The sequence below is a fragment of the Mustelus asterias genome, chromosome 2 (genome assembly GCF_964213995.1).
Source record: "Mustelus asterias chromosome 2, sMusAst1.hap1.1, whole genome shotgun sequence".
In the NCBI taxonomy this organism is placed as follows: Eukaryota; Metazoa; Chordata; class Chondrichthyes; order Carcharhiniformes; family Triakidae; genus Mustelus; species Mustelus asterias.
Window position 1 is genome coordinate 43,367,198 of NC_135802.1, and position 22,988 is coordinate 43,390,185.

General features: G+C 44.2%; 1 protein-coding gene across 17 annotated transcripts in view; it reads right to left on the reverse strand.

Moving 5' to 3' along the window:
• kiaa1217 (KIAA1217 ortholog) overlaps positions 1-22,988 on the reverse strand; it is a 583,797-nt gene that overhangs the window by 28,367 nt on the left and 532,442 nt on the right. For all 17 annotated transcript variants that reach the window (XM_078234173.1, XM_078234247.1, XM_078234212.1 and 14 more), the window contains 2 exons: positions 16,124-16,299; positions 712-842 (listed from right to left, as the gene is read on the reverse strand). In XM_078234173.1, the coding sequence (XP_078090299.1) occupies positions 712-842; positions 16,124-16,299 (307 nt within the window). The remainder of the gene's footprint in view (positions 1-711; positions 843-16,123; positions 16,300-22,988) is intronic.

A 22,988-nucleotide genomic window follows, 5' to 3' on the forward strand; every position in this document is an offset into this window, starting at 1 on the left:
AAATGAAATCATGGAGCTTTATCTGATTGAACATGATGTAATTAGCCCAAGAAAATAAACTATTTTCCCCAGTCACTTTCCAATGGCTTAACAAAAGAACAAAAATGAGACATCTGAAGATTCAAAATGCTCCATAATTCTTGTCCCACAATGCAAGATGTGTGACAAAAAAAGAGACAAAACCAGCAAAACACATCAGTGGAAAAAGGAAGAAAAGCAGATGCTGTGGCTCGAATATTTAAAACTTTGAGTAATTAAGGGCATGATGACATTGACAACTTGCATCTATAGAGTGCCTTTGATATAGAAAAACAACCCAAAGCACTTCGGGAAGGCATTACTAAAGGGTGGCCAGAGGGGCAAAAGGTGTGTTGCATAAAGGCCTCAACAGAGCAGGAGAAAGAGGGATAGAAAAGGAATTTCAGTAGATGGGGTCTAGGAAGCTGAAGACACAACCTCCAATGGTGGATTGCAGGGAGGCAGTGACCCACAAGGGGCTGAAATCACAAGGAGAAAATATGCAGGAGGTTGCAGAGATGGGGGGGGGGGGGGGGGGTTACAAAGTAATCAAAACACAAGGACAATTTTAAATGAGAGATGTTGGCAGATCAGGAGCCAATGTAGGTCAGCAACCAATGGTCAGGTAGGTGGGCATCAATTCTAACCGATCTGTTTTGCTTGGTACTTACAAAGTTAATGGAAGATCTTTACCTTTCAAACCTGCCAGTGATTCTCCCACCTGACGCAGCGCCACTGCACCCTCCTCCACATCTTTCAAAGTGATCATTTGTTGGGCTGTAGAGGCATCCTTATTCAGACCGTCGATGGATTTCTCTAACCCACTGTAGAGCAAGAACAGAATGGGACAGATTAGAGCAGCAGTCACTTTGCTACACCGTTGCGACTTTTGATAAAAGACTTCACCGTTGCTTTACTTGTAGCTGATCCGTAGAATCGATCCCACGGGGCAAGTCAGTGTTTTTGAAGGGGAGGCGACAGAAACCTTTTTCAGAATCTTATAACATAAAATGATAAATGTTCACTGATGCTGCCTGACCTCCGAGGCGTTCCCAGCACTTTCTGATTTTGGATTTGATTTTCAGCATTTTCCTGCCTGGTCCCTATCATTGCAGTCGGTGAAGCCAGATGTTGCTAAGCAGGAGATCACGACTCACCACATGGACATGGTACTCTTGGAAGTCTGGTGTTAATTAAACTGAGATAGCAGCTTGAGGAGTGGAGGGAAAAAAATTCAAGAAAGAGGGAGCACGGTAGCACAGTGGTTAGCACTGCTGCTTCACAGCTCCATGGACCTGGGTTCGATTCCCGGCTTGGGTCACTGTCTGTGTGGAGTTTGCACATTCTCCTCGTGTCTGCGTGGATTTCCTCCGGGTGCTCCGGTTTCCTCCCACAGTCCAAAGATGTGCGGGTTAGGTTGATTGGCCATGCTAAAATTGCCCCTTAGTGTCTTGGGATGCGTAGATTAGAGGGATTAGCGGGTAAAATATGTAGGGATATGGGGGTAGGGCCTGAGTGGGATTGTGGTCGGTGCAGACTCGATGGACCGAATGGCCCCTTTCTGTACTGAAGGGTTTCTATGATTTCTATGGTGATGGACAAAACAGTGATTTTTTAAATATGTAACACCAGAGGGCAGCACCTGATCAAAAACAAATCAGAACTCAAAATGCTGCATTTTAATATAATGAAGCAATAGACCAGACTAGCTCTACCTATAGAGGCAACTTTTACCATTCTCAACTGTGTGCTACATCAGTCAAATTAACGCAGTAATCAGTTCCTCAACTACAGCAACAGTTTTCACCCTTATTGTCCAAAGATGTGCAGGTTAGGTTGATCGGCCATGCTAAATTCATAAAATCATAGAATCCCTACGGTGCAGAAGGAGGCCATTCGGCCCATCGAGTCTGCACTGACCACAATCCCACCCAGGCCCTATCCCCATAACCCCACATATTTACCCTGCGCATCCCCCTGATATTAGGGTCAATTTAGCATGGCCAATCAACCTAACCCGCACATGTTTGGACTGTGGGAGGAAACCGGAGCACCCGGAGGAAACCCACGCAGACACGGGGAGAACTTGCAAACTCCACACAGACAGTGAGCTGAGGCCGGAATTGAACCCGGGTCCCTGGCGCTCTGAGGCAGCAGTGCTAATCACGGTGTCACCCCACAAATTGCCCCAAAGTATCAGGGGGATTAGCAGGATAAATATGTGGGGTTATGGTGATAGGGCCTGGGTGGGATTGTGGTCGGTGCAAGTTTGATGGGCTGAACGTCCTCCTTCTGCACTGCAGGGATTCTATGACCGAACACTGCTGGGTGTCACTGCGGGAGGAAAAAAATTTTGTTCATACCGACTAGTGAGCTTTTCCTTTCAGCCCGATTCTGCAGTATTTACCACTATTCAAATTGATACTTCCTCATGGCTCCTTCCCAGAAGTTTTATTTCATTCCAGCAACCATTCCATTTCCTGTCACTTTTAACAAAGCATCATGCTGTGCATTCTCCCGTCACATTTAGATGGCATTGATTTCTTTGGGAAAAGTAATGTTCCGCTGATAAGTGCGGTGGTTGTTTACTTAGCTTTGCCTCCAGCTTTCATGTCAGTCGAACTTAATTAAAATTCTGCTCAGTTAGGAATTGCTTCAAACAATGCGAGTTAGCACACACCTGTTATTTTAGTGACCGACAATGGCGTGGGGAGAGTGTAGGGTGGGCATCCTGAAAGCATTTTTCCCTCACCCGATGAATCAATAATTCAGCTTTCTTTTAAATAGAAAGGGTTCCAAAACTTGTTTTGAGAAGTGGGCGGCTCAGTGGTCAGCACTGCTGCCTCACAGCGCCAGGGACCCAGGTTCAATTCGGCCTTGGGACATAGTCTGTGTAGAGTTTGCACTTTCTCTTTGTGTCTGCGTGGGTTTCCTCCGGGTGCTCCGATTTCCTCTCACAGTCCAAAGATGCTTGGGTTAGGTGGATTGGCCATGCTAAAATTGCCCCCCTTAGTGCCCCAAGATGTGTAGGTTTGATGGATTAGCCATAGTAAATGTGTGGGGTTATAGGGATAGAGCAGAGGGGAGAGCCTGGGTAAGATATTCAGTCAGAGTGTTGGTGCAGACTCAATGGGCCGAATGACCTCCTGCTGCACCGTAGGGATTCTATGAAAAAGCGTTTTTATACAGTAAAGCAACACAGACATGCTCACACTTGATTGCTCAGTAAGCTTATCCAATGAGCAGCCGAGCTTTACAGCAAAGATAACGTTAGATACAATCTCCAGTTTGCACTGAGTCTAATAACATAAGCGAAGCAATCACTGAGGGCAAAGCAACTGGCATCATTGCCCCTTCACCTCTTTCCACCCATTCAGATACGAAACACCCTGCCCACTGGTACTCATTGTCAAAGCTCAAACATAAATGGTTGGCTTGTGGGATGGCAATAGTGGGTGGATCCATAAAGGTAGTCACCAGAGTCCCAGTTGACCATTGGCTGCTGCCCCCTTTATTAGTTGATTTATTGTCACAAGTAGGCTTACATTAACACTGCAATGAAGTTACTATGAAAATCCCCTAGTTGCCACACTCCAACGCCTGTTCAGGTACACCGAGGGAGAATTTAGCATGGCCAATGCACCTAACCAACACATCTTTGGGGGGGGAGCTGACTGGTGGTGATTTAACCTGAGGATCACCATATTTCAGGCAAGGGGAAAGATTGAGAAGATGAGGCCTTCATGAATAGCCTCAGCGGTGAACCAGCACCGTGAGGAGAAAACATTATTAAGAGTAAAGCATATCTGTGACTTGCACTTTAATAGGTTTGTAATGGTCGTATCAGTTGAAGCATACTGGTTTTGGCAGCAATAGAAAGAACTCTTTAAGCTCAAATATTTATTCCTCATTATTTCATGTATTTGGTTGCTTTAGATGCACAGGGCCGGTTCAAGCACAAGAGAGTACCAAATGGTTTGTCCACCCAGCAGTTTGTTCAATGAAAGCTATAAACAGAGACCATTACAAGGCTGTTCCTGAAACTGACCTCAAGTCTGCTTCGAAACCAGGGATTCTGAGAACAGGGAGGGTATTGGGGAGGAGGCTTTCATTGATAACTCTTCCATCAGACAGAATAAATAAATGGAGACCTTGGAACAATTACAAATGAGGTCCATGTGCTTTAAGTGGACTCTGCTGTCTCAAAATTTAAGCCTTTTGGAAGTAAATTCTGCACAGATGAACAAAACATTGAGGTAAGTCAGTGGTTCCCAAACCTTTTTCACTGGGCCGCACTTTCGGAATAAAAATTTGCTCGCGCCACACCAAATTTATTGATAAGAAATACATTCAAAAACAAAAAAAAACTCCTCGCAGTGCTTGATTCATAACATAGAACACAACTACTTTATAATATGATCATGGGACATCCAGAAAGTATAAAACAATGCTTGTTTAAACCATGTTTAAATGTTTCTCTGATTGTTCTTGAATCTTCCCGCCACACTTGCCATCCTCTCTCGCCGCACCAGTGTAGTGCGCCGCACCCTTTGGGAACCACTGAGGTAAGTCAACAAAGTCGTCACAGCCACTTGTGTTGATGTGGAAACAAGTCACTGAACAAACCCTTCACATCACTGGCAGCCACTGATCATGAGCTTATTTGGGCCCATACTCATTTTCTGAACTAGATGTATAAAACATTTGTTTATGCAAAGCAATTTATGCAAAAATAAAACATTGACTACACTTGAGGGAGAAACTACAACAATCTGTTCTCCATTCGAACTTACAATTTAGAAGCAGGAGCAGGCCATTCTACCCCTCGAGCCCATTCAATAAGACCATGGCTGATCAGGTCGTGACCCCAGATCCACATTCCGACTTACCCTCGATAACCTGCGATTCCCTTGTCAGTCAAGAACCTATCTAACTCAGCCTCAAAAACATTCAATGACCCTGCCTCCACTACTATCTGGGGGAGAGAGCTCCAAAGACTCGGGGCCTTCAGAAAATAATGTCTTCTCATCTTCAGCTGAAATGAGAGGTCCCATTTTTTAAACTGTGTCCCATAGTTCCCGCCTCTCCCACAAGTCTCCACTAAATTCAAGATGGTCAAGGATTCCACAGACATTAAACACTGCCAGAAAATGACAAATACTGTAACCTACACCACAGATTTAAATCAGAACTCCCAGTCACAAACCACAAAGTGCTTGGGTAGAAATTGGTTATTACTGGGCTCATTTTTCTGGTCCAATTAAAATTCGCAGGGTTATGCTGTGCCCCAGGAACACTTGAAAATTGTCCAAAGCCACTTTCAGGCAACTGAGACAGCCACTAGGAACAAAATGATTCCCTTTGCATCGACTAATGAGGAGCCTAATGCCTGTTTTAGATTCATCATAGAATCTCTACAGTGCAGAAGAGGCCACTCAGCCCATCGGATCCGCACTGATGCTCTGATAGAGTATCACACCCAGGCCTCTCCCCCGCCCTGTCCCTGTAACCCCAAACATTTACCATGGCTAATCCATCTAACCCACACATCTTGGGACACTAAGGGACAATTTAACATAGCCAATCCACATAATCTTGTGCCTTGTAGATGGCAGACAGGTTTTGTGAAGTCAGGAAGAGATCACCACAGAATTCAAAACCTCCAACCTGTTCTTGTAGCCACAGTATTTATATGGATGTTCCAGCTCAATTTCTGGTCAATGGTAACCCCCAAAATGTTGGTAGTGAGGGATACAATGATGGCAATGCACATTTATGGACTGTGGGAGAAAACCCATGCAGACTCAGGGAGAATGTGCAAACTCCACACAGAACTTATAAGTCTGCCTCCAGGCTCCTGTAGGCAGTGGGAGCAAGGTTAGGTGTTTGCAGCAAGCCTGGAGGCCCACTCTGCCTGCTCAGGTGCAGGAGCAATCAAAGGTCTCCTCATAAAGGAGTCATTTTCCCACCCAATGTCCACCACCCCTCCGCCATCCCATATTGATAGCCTGGCTTTAAGAGCCATCTTTTAATATCTTGAAGTGTTCCCCCTCTTACTTACCTTACGTTACAACCTGCTACTCATTTTGAGTTGGAAGGCTTGAAATGAGCAGCAGCAATTGGCCCTAATGCTGTCCTCAACTGGATGTTGAAGAGAATCTCATGAAAATCCCAATGAGGGACTGTTCTCCCACAATCGGGGGTGAATTCAGGACACAGAAACAGTCCTGGCACCCTGGCCCCGGATAGATTCTGAAGAATTGAGAACATTCGAAGGGTCTGGCGCATGCATACATACTATTTGGCTTGGGACAAAGTTATAAAATCTAGGTTAGGGGATTTGGTTTATTCCCTACAATGGTGTACTGGTTGTCAGGACAGTGCCTCTCGATAGCTAAATGTACCTCTGAGACTCCTCACTTGTTGTGCTATTGTTCATGCTGGCTTGTAATTAATAAATCACCTTAAATATCACATATCATCGGTATCTGGGTCTCACAACTTTGCAACGTCAAGTCTCAAAGCCACGAGGGAAAGGTGTCACAAGCAGGATTGAGGGCCAAAGTTTAACAATGTATTGTTTTTATTTTTAAAAAGAAAGGAAAGGAATTCCGGTTTGGGCCAGGAGAAGCAGAGCATTCCTCAGGGAGAATTTTCCCATCCTGCCACGGGAATCAGAGCGGGCGGTGGGCAGACCATGCAAAGGTCCATCGACCTCAGGCGAGGTTTTTCCTCGAATTTCACAGTAACTTCATTGCAGTGTTAATGTAAGCCTTACTTGTGACTAACAAATAAACTTTATAAAATTTTTCCGGTTTTGGGGAGAGCTCATGTTTTCCCTGTGCCCTGCCAGCCTTTACAGGAGCGCAGCTATGACGACACCGCCACTCTTCGTGTTCCTGATCAGGGCCCATTTCCATGGTTTCCATCAGTGACCTGCCAGCATACAATCTCCTGCTCTCCTTGCAGCTAGCTTTAGGCAGGAGTCTGCAACACCCAATGCAAAGCAAAGACCAGGAGGGAAACTGCCCCCCCCCCCCCCCCCCCCGCGTCCCCCTCTACTCAGAACGGCACCCAGACAGGTGTCTTGACTTTCCGACCCCAGACATTCCCGCCTGGGTTAAAACTGGACTAGGGGTTCCCACAGCAGCGAAGTGTTTCACTTGCTTTGCACTGAGCTCTCCAGCCCCAGTGTAAAAATACAGAAAACAAAACTCTATAACTGGGAGCATGATTATAAAGGCAGGTTACGGTACATTAACAGGCTAAAGGGCAACTCAACCTAATTATTGTCAAGCTTCATGGTCACTGCTCAATTCCCATTGGAATTACACTAGAGCCTCACTAGATTATCAACTTGGAAGACTGCCAACAAGGGGACCTTATCACAAATAGCTGAACTGGCAGCTCCAGAACCAACGTGTTATAGCTAAATACTATTTTTAAATACGTATCAATTTAGCAAAAAAAAATTGATGTAAACAACACATCAGAACACTGTCAATTGCTAGACACTAGATTATTCTTTACAAGTGGCCTAGTCAAACAGCTGATGCTGGTTTCGATGATGCCATCTATAGAACTGTGTGGGATGGTCGCTGCAGCAGCAATGCAGCTCGAGATATTCACGCTTGGTTCCTAATCTTCTCCATGTTGCTATGGGCAGTGCCAAACACAGATCTTTCCCCTCAAGGGCTAGAAAGGGAAGGTTACCTTAGCGGTCAGCTTACAGCACCATTTGGTTACACTGCCTTTGCCCAGCATCAGGACCGAATGGGCAAGGGTGAGGACAACATGGTGTTGTTGTCCAGCCTGGCCAGGCCATCAAGTTAAGTCAAAAGTAGGTTTATTAGAAAGAATTTGGACAAGGAGAGGGAGTCTAAGTGTATGTTGTCACAAGATGTTAGCAGCCAAAATAGGATAAAATCTGAGGTCTTTCAACATAATGCCTGAGGATTTTAGACTTCCATATGTGCGCATCTTATCCTCCAAGTCCAGCTACTTGAAAACACACTGCGAGTGTGTACTGCACTGCAAGGACGAGACATTTCCTCAAGTCTTCATACATGTCGGTTTGAGAAAAGGCAAAGGCTCACTTTGTTTGGAAATACAAAACTCTGAACAATAGTTACTGAACCTGTTTGTACCTTTAGAAATATTTAAGAAAACCCCATCCTAGGCATCTCAATCAAACACTGGGTCAATTCACCATCCAACGAGATTCAGAAACAGGTCAGGAAGGACTCAGGGTCAGGGTATGGTTTTCACTGAATTAGCAAGCCACAGGTGGACCAGTTACGGAACACTTCAATTGGCCTCAGTTTCACAAAGGCAGAGTTTCCAGTCCTGGAAGTGCGATGTCTTGTTGAAGCATGTACGTGGAGCTGAGGACAGGACTGGATTGAGTGATGCCTCCCACAGTACAATAGCCTACCAGCACTCTTGCCCCAGGGTTCTTCTCAAAGAATGGCTACTTGGCGAACTGTGAGAATTGGCACAGTCATCCTCGAGCAGGAAGTGGTCGGGGCTGAGGGAACAGGAGAGAAAGTTAGGGGTGGGCAGAAGATAAAGCGGAACCAAAGCAGATGCTGTCAGACTGAAAGATGAACCTGGATCAATGGGATGAAAAGATACCATGTAATTATGGTTTCCCAGGTACACACAGCATGACAAGGAAAGCAAACCAGCCAGTACTGCATGCCTCAACAGAGACAGGGAGAGACAGACGCCTGATCAGGTAAATTTCAAACTTAGTAATTCACTTCAAAGCAAGATTGGAAAAAAACCAACTGGCAGCGCAGAGAACAAAGCATCTGGGCAGTCTGCTGGAGCCCACACACCTAACCCTCGGAAAGAAATATCCCTTCCCTCAAACGCCTCAGTCAGATTGAGCTCTGGCTGTGAACGGCATCAACATTTGTATTTCTGAAGCTCCATCAAGATTCTGTCTCGCCCCATAACATTTTCAGGTCATTTTCATTGCTCTTGTAGCCAAGGGATAAATAATAGGCTTGTTACAACAGCTTTCCGCAAAGATAAACACTCACACGTGGGAGGGTGTTATAATCCTGGAAGCCAGGTGGTGAAGGATATAACTAGAGCCTATCTGTACAGACTTTCATCAGCATATAATTAGAGGGTACACATTACAAAACAGACCCCTCTTAACTTAACAGCCAGTTTGTCTGTTCCTTTTTCCAGGAGCACAAGTGAAGCCAGTGACCACACTCAATAGATCATCATTTTTGTGGATTTCATCGACAAGCACTAAAAGTTCCAATCTTCATCATTATCCACCAAGGGCACCCATCTCACAAAAGGGAATGACATCAAAACAGTATCTCATTTTCTTTGTGGTTGGGACAAAACCTGTGGCTACACACCCACTTTGTTACTCCACTGGAATTATGATTTAGATTCTGAGAACATTGAAGGATAATCATATACAGCAAATTTTAAACTTGCTTTCTGCCATTTTCAACAATGGCCACTAGAATTTTAGTTTATGCTGTTTTTTTTAAAGTTTCCAACCTTCAGCTTTCGGCAACATTCTCTGCTACCATGTTCCAATCCAGGCAGTCAGGAGGTGAAGCATATCCTTGCACACTTTTATAAGCAGATATCACAAATATGCACCTCCTAACCAAATAACCACAGTTTGTCTGCTCCTATATCCAAGAACACAAGTGAATCCACAATTACTCTCCACCAGCTGCATACAATACAATTAATATTCAATCAACAAAGACAACTAAATGACTAAGGAACACAACCAAGCAAATTAAATTTAAAAATTTTAAAGTTTATCAGTGTCACAAGTAGGCTTACATTAACACTGCAATGAAGTTACTGTGAAAATCCCCTAGTCGCCACACTCTGGCACCTGTTCGGGTACAGAGGGGGAAAATTTAGCATGGCCAATGCACCTAACCCGCACGTCTTTTGAACTGTCGGAGGAAACCAGAGCACCCTGAGGAAACCCACGCAGACACGGGGTGAACGTGCAGACTCCACCCAGACAGTGACCCAGCCGGGAAGCAAACCCGGGTCCCTGGCACTGAGAGGCAGCAATGCTAACCACTGCGCCAATGTGCTGTCCTGAAATTGTGAACAAAAGCAAACCCTATTTGCTTGGAACCTATTAATGGCGAACATTTCAGTTCTGGTGAGAGGTTATCGATTTGTAACATTAACCAAGGTGTGGCGAGTTGTGCTGAATGCTTTCAATGTTGTCATAGAATCATAGAAACCCTACAGTGCAGAAGGAGGCCATTCGGCCCATCGAGTCTGCACCGACCACAATCCCACCCAGGCCCTACCCCCACATATTTACCCGCTAATCCCTCTAACCTACGCATTTTAGGATTCTAAGGGGCAATTTTTAACCTGGCCAATCAACCTAACCCGCACATCTTTGGACTGTGGGAGGAAACCGGAGTACCCGGAGGAAACCCACGCTGACTCGAGGAGAATGTGCAAACTCCACACAGACAGTGACCCGAGCCGGGAATCGAACCCAGGACCCTGGAGCTGTGAAGCAGCACTGCTAACCACTGCACTACCGTGCCGCTACCGTACTGTACCGTGTGTTTCGAAATGCAATAAAATAATCTGTGGTATATGTGGTGAACTAAAATAAAACAGTTTCCTATCTAGGAACCAGAGTACTGATTCCCTTATGCTACTTTGAAAGTGACTTGGGAACAACCTGAGCTCCATTTTTCACATGACCCTTAAACTATATGGGTATTGCAAAGGCAGGGCCCCTGAGTATACTTTCATAGTTGGTCAACTCCACTATAGTAGCTTGGTAAACACATTGTGAAGGGGCTGCTCAATATAATTATTATGAATGTTGTTTCTTTGAGAGACTGATAGAACGATGCTAGCAATGAAAGTGGTATGTGAGCAGGAAGTGAGAGAGACACAAATGTTTCAAGCTTTGTTCCAAACTCAAAGTACTAACATATATGTTTTGAGCATGACTGAACAGGGACAGTGGCGTTTTAAGCCTCCAGAAAAAACAAAGGATATTATGTATGGTCCAAACAGGCTTGTGGATTACCCACAGGAAATCCCATCATCAGCCAAACAAAATTGACATCCAGGAGTTAATCCAAACAAGGGATAAAAAGATTCAGTATTGTACAATTACTAAATAATGCTTGCATTTTGATAGACTATTGGAAAACTGATCTTGAAAGCAAACTCTTTTGCATTCCATGATTAGCGATGACACATGCTGCTAATGCTCTCCCCCGACGCCCCCCGTCCCCCCCTCCCCCAAAAAGGGACAGGAATTTAGATTAATTCCATCCATTAGCTGAATGCAAAACATTAAGAAACTTGCAGACAGCACAGTAGTATGGCATTTAGTAAAATCAGGATTTGGCAAATGTGGAGAGGTCTTAAATACAGTGAATGGATCAAATTTCATCATGGTTTGGAGCTCCACAAAGCTGTCTTCACTCGAGCTGATCACTAAATCAAAATGTTCGCTTTTTATACGCACTTTAATGAGGAGAACTGCCACTTGAATGACTGAATTTAGTAGAAGTAATTGGCATGAGATTATCTGTCCTATGTCATGGAGGACTTGAGGTAAAGATCAAATCCGTGGCCAGCATCTCAGGGTGGGAATTTACGGCCTCGCTTGTCCCAAAACCGTAAAATCCTGGCCAAGGTCAAAAGACCTTTCCATGGTCTGCCCCTCGACCGCTACGATTCCCATGGCAGGTGGGACAGTAAAATTCAAATACACTAACACTGAAGTAAAGACCAAAACCCCATACATTCTTCTTTAAAACAGGCTTGCAATGCTTTCTAACAGCCTTGAGATACATCTAGAATATAAATTAGAGAAATAAAGCAGTGTCCTCAATTTCATGCACCATTATCAGCTTGCATTTCCAGCAACTTTGTCGGCAAAAACATTTAAAACCTAAATGTATATGAACAAGTCTGACTAGTGGGTCATGTTTGGAGACACCTCACTCCAGCAATATCTAGTCCATTATGTCAAACATTAGATTTTTGGTACCAACAGACTGCATCAACTAAACACCGAGATTAGATTTGTAGATAACACACCAGATTATATTGTTATAAGACTACATCAATGCATTAAACTCTTGAAGGAAGCCCTGTGGCTTTTTATAACTACAAACAGCAGATGCGAGAAAGGTTGAAGTCACTGTAGCATAATGGGCAAATTAGTGTCCTATTTCTAGACACAAATGAAGCATAAATGCACACTGATTGACATTTAGTATTCTCTTCAAAACCAAGCAGTGCTCAACAAAAATCAAAATACATCATCTTCAGTCAGAACCAGAATTGTGTTACTAAGGTGAAGTTCCTGCAAAAAACAATACGTGGGGTTTGTTCAGCTAAGTGGATGTCTCAACTGCTTGAGGCTGATGATCAGAAATCAGTAATTCATTCTGTAAACCATTTTACTGTAAAATGTGTGATATGAATCCTGTCCTGATGTTTCAGTTTCATTCCTCCCACCCACTCCCTAGTTTCCTCCCTGTCTTGGTTCATACTTGGATAAGGTTCCACGTGCACACTGATTTCTGGTAGCTACCCAAGCACCACATTAGGTTGGTAAACTATGAACACACAAAATCCTGAGGGGTCTCAATAGTCTGGGTGTGGAGAGGATGTTTCCACTTGTGGGAGAACCTGGAACTAGGGGCCACTGTTTAAAAATAAGGAGTTGCCCATTTAAAATTAGGTGAAATTGTTTCTCTCAGAGTCAACAAAGAACAAAGAACAATACAGCACAGGAACAGGCCCTTCGGCCCTCCAAGCCCGCGCCGCTCCCCGGTCCAGGATTGAATCCTGAATCCAGGATCCCCACCCAATTTTCCAGCCTATCTACATACCAATATCCTATCCACCGAGCTGTCCCTCACAGCTACGATGCTTTGTTCATTACAACCTATTAACTTACTCCCACCCCCCCATTCCAGACCATGTGATCTCCAGGGAGAGGCGAAAACCCAGAGTGAAAAACCCCAGGGCCAATATGGGGAAAAAAAAATCTGGGAAATTCCTCTCCGACCCCCTGAGGCGATCGAAACGAGTCCAGGAGATCACAATGGCCCCGATCGGAAAATGCTTCCCAACCCTAGTCATTTCCACTTCCACGAACACCATATGAATCCCCTGCCCCCGAGACAGGTTCCCAACTATCCGCAGTCTCACTCTGTACTGGCACCAGCAAGATGATCGTAGAATGAAGCCTTGAAACGAGAAACCAGGAACAATTAGCCCGCGCCGCTCCCTGGTCCAAACTAGATCACTCTTTTGTATCCCTCCATTCCCACTCCGTTCATATAGCTGTCTAGATAAGTCTTAAACGTTCCCAGTGTGTCCGCCTCCACCACCTTGCCCGGCAACACATTCCAGGCCCCCACGACCCTCTGTGTGAAATATGTCCTTCTGATATCTGTGTTAAACCTCCCCCCCTTCACCTTGAACCTATGACCCCTCGTGAACGTCACCACCGACCCGGGGAAAAGCTTCCCACCGTTCACCCTATCTATGCCTTTCATAATTTTATACACCTCTATTAAGTCTCCCCTCATCCTCCGTCTTTCCAAGGAGAACAACCCCAGTTTCCCCAATCTCTCCTCATAACCAAGCCCCTCCATACCAGGCAACATCCTGGTAAACCTCCTCTGTACTCTCTCCAAAGCCTCCACGTCCTTCTGGTAGTGTGGCGACCAGAACTGGACGCAGTATTCCAAATGCGGCCGAACCAACGTTCTATACATCTGCAACATCAGACCCCAACTTTTATACTCTATGCCCCGTCCTATAAAGGCAAGCATGCCATATGCCTTCTTCACCACCTTCTCCACCTGTGACGTCACCTTCAAAGATCTGTGGACTTGCACACCCAGGTCCCTCTGCGTCTCTACACCCTTTATGGTTCTTCCATTTATCGTGTAGCTCCTCCCTACATTATTCCCACCAAAATGCATCACTTCGCATTTATCAGGATTGAACTCCATCTGCCATTTCCTTGCCCAAATTTCCAGCCTATCTATATCCTTCTGTAGCCTCTGACAATGTTCCTCACTATCTGCAAGTCCTGCCAGTTTTGTGTCGTCCGCAAACTTACTGATCACCCCAGTTACTCCTTCTTCCAGATCATTTATATAAATCACAAACAGCAGAGGTGCAGTGCAGTACTGACAGAGTCTTTGGAACTCTCTTCCTCAAAAGGTGGTGGAAGCAAAGTCCTTGAATATTTTTAAGGAAGAGGTGGATAGATTTTTGGTAGGTAAGGGGGTGATAGGTTATGGGGGGTAGGTGAAATGCAGAGTTGAGGTTACTATCAGATCAGCCATGATCTTATTAAATTGCAGAGCAAGTTCGAGGGGCAGAATAGTCTGCTCCTTCATGAATGACAAAAAAAAACCCAACCCCCAAAGTTCAAGGTGCTCTCCAGGGCTTCAGCACACAAAAAAAATCAAGGCTGACACCTAATAGAGGTGTATAAAATTATGAAAGGCATTGATAAGGTGAACGGTGGGAAGCTTTTTCCCAGATCGGTGGTGACGTTCACGAAGGGTCATGGGTTCAAGGTGAGGTGGGGGGGGGTTTAACACAGATATCAGAAGGACGTATTTTGCACAGAGGGTGGTGGGGGCCTGGAATGCGCTGCCGGGCAAGGTGGTGGAGGCGGACACACTGGGAACGTTTAAGACTTATCTAGACAGCCACATGAACGGAGTGGGAATGGAGGGATACAAAAGAATGGTCTAGTTTGGACCAGGGAGCGGCGCGGGCTCGGAGGGCCGAAGGACCTGTTCCTGTGCTGTATTGTTCTTTGTTCTTTATTCCAGTGCAGTACTGACAGAGTGTTGCACCGTTGGAGGCGCTGTTTTTTGGATGAGACATTAAACCAAAGCCTGCTCAGATGAATATAAAAGATTCCATGACACTATTTTGTAGAAGAGCAGCCGAGCTATCCCAGGTGTCCTGGCTAATATTTATCCCTCAATCAATATCACAAAAACAGATTATCTGGTTATTATTACTTTGCTATTTATGACAGTTTGCTGTCTGCAAATGGGCTGCTATATTTCCTATGTTACAACAGTAGCTAAACTTCAAAAGTATTTCATTGGTTCTCAAGTGCTTTGGGATGTTCAGTGGTCACGAAGGTAAATGCAAGTTTTTTTTATTCCAATCTGATAACCACAAGCACACTTTTAACAGTGATCATTGGAGCAAGAGCACAGATATTCTTCACCTAGCACAATAAAACCCAACAAAGCACCCGTACTGCTGGCCCATCAGCTCACAGGACACAGACCAGGTTCTGAACAGGAATATTCTTGCCTTGTATGGGTTGAGGCCAACACAGCCACCAGCTGAAGCATGGAAGCTTGCCAGTGCATTCTCACTTTCATCACTGCAGTAACATTCTTCAAAGAAAATGAGAGCTTTAACGAAGCTGAACCAACTGTATAAATCTGCAACCTGAACCAACAGACAACGAAACGTGCCAAAGCAATACAGGGCAAAGAAAGAAAAGCAAACTCATCAAGGAGGAGGCAAAATAAATGAAGGAGTGGCCTAAAAAAACAACGTAAGAAGCCTCACAACACCAGGTTAAAGTCCAACAGGTTTATTTGGTAGCAAATACCATAAGCTTTCGGAGCACTGCTCCTTCGTCAGATGGAGTGGAAATGTGCTCTCAAACAGTGCACAGACACAGAAATCAAGTTACAGAATACTAATTAGAATGCAAATCTCTACAGCTAGCCAGATCTTAAAGGTACAGACACATTGTCCACCCACATTGTCTGTACCTCCAAGACCCGGCTGGCTGTAGAGACCTGCACTCCAACCAGCACTCTGCAACCTGACCTCTGTGTCTGCGCACCGCCCGAGAGCACATCTCCACTCCATCTGACGAAGGAGCTGTGCTCCGAAAGCTTATGGTATTTGCTACCAAATAAACCTGTTGGACTTTAACCTGGTGTTGTGAGACTTCTTACTGTGCTTACCCCAGTCCAACGCCGGCATCTCCACATCTAAAAAAACAAAGCAATGATAAATGACTGTCAGTCAGCTGACATACCATAGCTTATGTACTATTTTCTCCTCATCGACCAAGTACTTCTGTCTCTCTTCTTCCACCAGCGTGCGCTGCCGCTGCAGCGGATCCTCGGTTCTCTTCAATGCTTCAACAACTCTGCCATTGATTTCAGACTCTGCTTTCTTGAACATCGCTTTGAGCGTCTCCTGGTTCTCGAGCTGTGGGTAGAAAAGAATGTGTTCAATTTTCTCTGCCTGCCGAGCATCAAGGAGGAGGTAGCAAATACCATTAAGGAGCGCTGCTCCTTCGTCAGATGGAGTGGAGATGTGCTCTCGGGCGGTGCGCAGACACAGAGGTCAGGTTGCAGAGTGCTGGTTGGAGTGCAGGTCTCTACAGGCAGCCGGGTCTTGGAGGTACAGACAATGTGGGTGGACAATGTGTCTGTACCTTTAAGACCTGGCTGGCTGTAGAGATTTGCATTCTAATTAGTATTTGCTACCATTAACAATTTAATTGCTTAGTTGTCCCCACAAGCCAGTTCTAATGAGCACCCCCACAGCTGAATCTCATCTTGATTCAAACTTTATTCCATAGAGGAATCATAGTCAAACTCAACCAAGTCAGAAGCCGCATGGCCATTTCACTGATGAGAGTTGATGGAACAATTGCTACAGATAAGGATGGTGCGGTGGTTAGCACTGCTGCCTCACAGTGCCAGGAACCCAGGTTCAATTCTGGCCTCGGGTGACTGTCTGTGTTGAGTCTGCATGTTCTCCCCGTGTCTGCGTGGGTTTCCTCCGGGCGCTCCGGTTTCCTCCCACAGTCCAAAGATGTTGGGTTAGGTGGATTGGCAATGCTAAATTGCCCCTTAGTGTCAAGGGGACTAGCTAGGGTAAATGCATGGGGTTATGGGGATAAGACCTGGGTGGGATTGTGGTTGGTGCAGGTTCGATGGGCTGAATAGCCACCTTCGGCACTGTAGGATTCTATGATTATTTTGCAACTGTCCTGCCAGTTAAGCAATTTAAGTTGACACCTTTAATTCTACTCCATTCAACTGATGAAATCTCCTATCAAATTGACCAATTAGTCTCAACCACAGGTAGCAATGGCATAGTGGTATTGTCACTGGAGCAGTAATCCAGAGACCCAGGTTCAAATCCTACCACAGCAGATGGTGAAATTTGAATTCAATAAAGCCTGGAATTCAAAGTCTAATAATGGGTAGGTACTCAAATTGGCAGGGTGTGACTAGTGGTGTCCCACAATGATCTGTGTTAGAGCCTCAATTATTCACACCATTTATGAACGGCTTGGATAATGGCATAGAAAGTCATATACCAAATTTCCTGACACAAATTTAGGCGGCATAAAATTACAAAGGGATATTGATAGACTAGGTGAATGAACAAAACTGTGGCAGATGGATTTCAATGAAGCAAATGTGAGGTCATCCATTTTGGACTGAAAAGGCATAGATCAGGGTACTTTCCAGATGGTATAAAGTTAGATACAGTAGATGTCCAAAAAGGCTTTGGAGTTCAGGTGCATAGACCTTTAAAATGCCACGGGTGCTGAAAATAATCAAGACGGCTAATGGAATGCTGACCTTCTATCTTGAGGATTGGAATCAGAAGTCTCAGAAGACTAAGGAAATTTGGCATGTCAGCTACCACTCTCACCAATTTTTACAAATGCACCATAGAAAGCATTCTTTCTGGTTGTATCACAGCTTGGTATGGCTCCTGCTCTGCCCAAGGACGCAAGGAACTACAAAAGGTCGCGAATGTAGCCCAATCCATCACGCAAACCAGCCTCCCATCCACTGACTCTGTCTACACTTCCCGCTGCCTTGACAAAGCAGTCAACATAATTAAGGACCCCACACACCCTGGACATTCTCTCTTCCATCTTCTTCCTTCGGAAAAAGATACAAAAGTCTGAGGTCACATACCGATCGACTCGAGAACAGCTTCTTCCCTGCAGACTTTTGAATGGACTTGCCTTGCATTAGGTTGATCTTTCTCTACACCCTAGCTATGACTGTAACACTACATTTTGCACGCTCTTGTTTCCTTCTCTATGAACGGTATGTTTTGTCTGTATAGCACGCAAGAAACAATACTTTTCACTGTATGTTAATACATGTGACAATAATAAATCAAATCAAATATAAAGGACGCAGAAGTTAACCTGCTGCTATACAAAAACCTGGTTAGACCCCACTTGGAGTACTTAGAGCAGATCTGGGCACTACACCTTAGGATGGATATATTAGCCTTGGAAGGAGTACTACGTGGATTTACAAGGCTTCAGGGATTACATAAGGAGATCCTGGCAGCACAGTGGCAAGCACTGCTGCCTCACGGCGCCAGGGACCCGGGTTCGATTCCTGGCTTGGTTCACTGTCTGTGTGGAGTCTGCACGTTCTTCCCTAATCTGTGTGGGTTTCCTCCAGGTGCTCCAGTTTCTTCCCACAGTCCAAAGATATCGGGTTAGGTGGATTGGCCATGTTAAATTGCCCCTAGTGTCAGGGAATTAGCGGGGTAAATATGTGGAGTTTACAGGGATAGGGCCTGGGTGGGATTGTTGTCGGTGTAGGCTCGATGGGCCGAATGGCCTCCTTCTGCACGTTAGGGATGCTATGATATTATACAAATCAGGCCTGGTTTCTCTCGAATTTAGAAGGTTAAGGTGTGATTTGGACAAAGTCTTCAAGATATTAAAAGGAAAAGACAAGATAGATAAAGATAACTATTTCCACTGGTTGGAGTTTCTAGAACTGGGGGGCATTGTCTAAAAATTAGAGCCAGACTGTTCAGACGAGATGTAAGGAAGCACTTCTACACAAAAAGGATGGGAGAGGTTTGGAACTCTCTTCCCCAACAGCAATTGATCCTAGGTCAGTTGCTAATTTTAAATTGGAGATAAATAAATTGTTAAGCAAAAATTTGGGATTTGGGACTTTTTTCTCTGGAGCGTAGGAGGCTGAGGGGTGATCTTATAGAGGTCTATAAAATAATGAGGGGCATAGATCAGCTAGATAGTCAATATCTTTTCCCAGAGGTAGGGAAGTCTAAAACTAGAGGGCATAGGTTTATGGTGAGAGGGGAGAGGTACAAAAGGGTCCAGAGGGGCAATTTTTTCACACAGAAGGTGGTGAGTGTCTGGAACAAGCTGCCAGAGGTAGTAGTAGAAGCGGGTACAATTTTGTCTTTTAAAAAGCTTTTAGACAGCTACATAGGTAAGATAGGTATACAGGGATATGGGCCAAATGCGGGCAATTGGGACTAGCTTAGGGTGTTAAAAAAAGGGGCGGCATGCATAAGTTGGGCCGAAGGGCCTGTTTCCATGCTGTAAACCTCTATGACTGAAAATATTAAGGGACATATACAGGTAGGTATATGGAGTTATATCATAGAACAGCCATGATTTCATTGAATGGTGGCAGATCAGGCCCGAAGGGTGAACAGCCTATTCTGGTTCCTCTGTTCCTACTGCTGACTATGAAACCATTGCCATAATCCATCTGGTTCACTAATGTCCCTTAGGGAAGGAAATCAGTCATCCTTACCTGGTCTGGCCTACATGTGGCTCCAGGTCCACAGCAATGTGGTTGACTCTCAAATGCCCTTTGAAATGGGATGGGCAACAAATGCTGGCCCAGCCAGCAACAGTCATGTCCCACAAATGAATAAAGTTGCTGTGGGTGATAGGAGAGGAGCCCAATCTTGGATAAGTATATACAGCCATTAAACGAGTCACCAACACTACCACCCCACCCCCACCGCCCCCCGTCCAACATCCACCCAAGGTCCATGGTTTTATTTTCATAAACTTCACATGGCTCCAAATATCAATTAAATGCTTAATTCTCATGCAACAGGCCATGTGTTTGTTAACAAGATTTAGCTGCAGCAGATAGGAAATCATTCTTATTCAATTTTCAAAGCAATGGTGATAAAATAGCTCCTTCAAATCATCAAAGAAGGATTCCTGGAATGCTGTGTCTTAGACGGCCTCCATATTTTAGCAGTACTCAAAGCCCAGCTCGTTATTAAAAGCACACAAAACATAACTTTCTGCTCTAGTGGTTCAAATTATGGACAGTCATGAGTAATTCTGTTAGTCTTAATTAATAGGGTAGCTTTTGAGGAGATTTGCTGCACTACATTTGATACCTCCAACTGCAAATGTAGAGAATGACTTTTCCCATTGTTAAATATAATTTTCAGTGGAACATTATGATCTATTAATAATTAATAAAATCATTACCTGTGGTTTATCTTTAATCACTTAACCTTTCATTATTAACCTCAAATTGGTACACAAACTTGCCTGTTAATCTGAAGATTAGGTAATGGTGAAAGAACTGGCGGGGAAGTATTTTGAGAACAAAACTTCCCAGAGGGACATCACTGATCGTAATGGGAGCTGCCACTTTGGTCCGATTAGGAAGCCAAAGCCAAATCCCCTCAGGAGGAATCATTAGTGGCTGATGGGAATGGGTTTCTCAGTAAAACTGGAGATATTTCATTGAAAAATGAAAACTTTGCGCACACTCTCTGGGCGTAGTTATGTGCCTATGGTGTATTTTTCAAAACTTGATCTATGGAATTGAAAGACTTTCAAAGATATTGGGATGCTTGAAAATATGCCCCAGAGGCGTCAGACCTCAGGGCACTACAGCTCCAAGGGACAAAAAGTGCCATGATTGATTCAATTAACATCTTATACATTCAACTACCAAATATCCAATTGTAAAGGTATTAAAAATAACAAATCAAGAGGCACCACTGAGCAAAATGTAGCCAGAAATCACTGCAAAGTGCAGCTATTGCACACACTATTAACATTTCCAAACATTAAACTATATTTAGCAAGGGGAAAAGTCGTTCTCTTTACATTTGCAGTTGGAAGTATCAAATGTAGTGCGGCAAATCTCCTCAAAAGCTACCCTATTAATTAAGACGAGCAAAATTACTCATGACACAAGGAACAGGCCATCATTACTCCCTGCCAAAATCTCCAATCCACCCTCTCCCTTGATGAAGCTGCATAGCATCTAGCTCCACACCAAACCCATTAAAATCAACAGGCAGATGGGATTGCTGAATGAATGCCACTAAATCACTGCTGCCACTTAGACCATTGCAGAATAGCATTGGCATGGTGAATGTACAGGAATCAGCAGAAGAGCCTATTTGCAAGAGGTACAAGAATTCTTGACATTATAAATAGAGTTGCTATTGAAATTCTACATTTTATTTTTAATCAGACTGACCAATACAGAGCCCATGCTTTGAAACATTCAATGTAATGGAAATGTTAAACGTTAATTGCCTTTTGGGCTATTTGTGCCCTGCATGGATTCTGAAATCCTTTGACGTCAATCAAGTACAGCATTTCTCTTCATATCCACACCTCCAAATAATAAGCCTTGCGATAGTGAATTCTAGAAGAACTGTATTTTTCTGGCAATATTTATTCAATTGTTGTCTGCTTACTTCTTTTAATATTTGTGCTGCTAGGCATAAATGAATGTTGGCTGCAGGCAGCATTCTTAGGCACTTGTACTTTCATGAATTCCTGAATGATTTTAATAACAATTTGGCTCAAACTATAGTCAGCAGAAATAAGCTGCAACTTTTATAATCATTTCAGACAGCTCTATTTTGAAGACAAACAATACATTAGGATTAGAGTTCAACGGGGTCTGTTTAAACTATAATTAACATTACAATCCCATGAAGTAATTTTACCATTAATAGGTTGAGATTTCCATACGTATTGACAAGTGAAACAAATATTTAACTGTCCATATATCACCCTGCTCCAGATTAGCTGCTATGTTAATTGAGGTGTATTCTAATGATTTCTCCAGCAATATGCACAGTGAAGGATGAGGCAAAACAACTTATGATGGTCGTCACTAATTCCATTATTCTGCAGCCAATTCCAGACCAACCCAATGAAATCCCTAATCATGTTACCACCATTCACAAAGCAGCAAGCAAAACAAAATCAAATTGCTGGATCCTTCATAATCCTTTTCAAAAGATCCAAACTAAGAGCTATTTTTTTCTTGATAACAGTGAGATTGCTGCCAAACACCAAATTTCACTACTTCACCTATAAGTAGTCTCACAACACCAGGTTAAAGTCCAACAGGTTTATTTGGTAGCACGAGCTTTCGGAGCGCTGCTCCCTTCATCCGGTGAGCCACTCACCTGATGAAGCGGCAGCGCTCCAAAAGCTCGTGCTACCAAATAAACCTGTTGGACTTTAACCTGGTGTTGTGAGACTACTTACTGTGCCTACTCCAGTCCAACGCCGGCAACTCCACATCATGACTACTTCACCTGACAACAGATCTCGACAGTGGCTACCAGCTATAGAATTCAAACATTGAATTAAGGCAGGAAACTTAACAATTGTCAGCAAACCATCCCCAATTCCAGGCATATGATTGAGGGAAGGTCATTTATGAAGCAGCTGAAGATGGTTAGGTCTAGGACACTATGCTGAGATGCTTCTGCAGCAATGTCTTGGGTGAGATGATTGGCATCCCACAACCATTTTCCTTTGTGCCAGGTATGACTCCAACCAGTGGAAAATTTTCCCCTGGATTCCCATTGACTTAATTTTGCTAAGGTTAAATCTTGCCTTGATGTCAAGGGCAATCACTCTCACCTCACCTCTTGAGGGAAGGTCTACTGTCCATGTTCGAACCAAGGCTGTAATGAGATCTGCAGCAGTGTGTCCCTGATGGAACCCAAATTGAGCATTGCTGAGCTCTTTTTTTAAAAATACTTTTCCAATTCAATCAAATCAACTCCAATTCAGAGTCTCAACAAGTTGCGACACTTCAGATCCAGGCTGACAAGACAGGGCGAGCGACCAAACC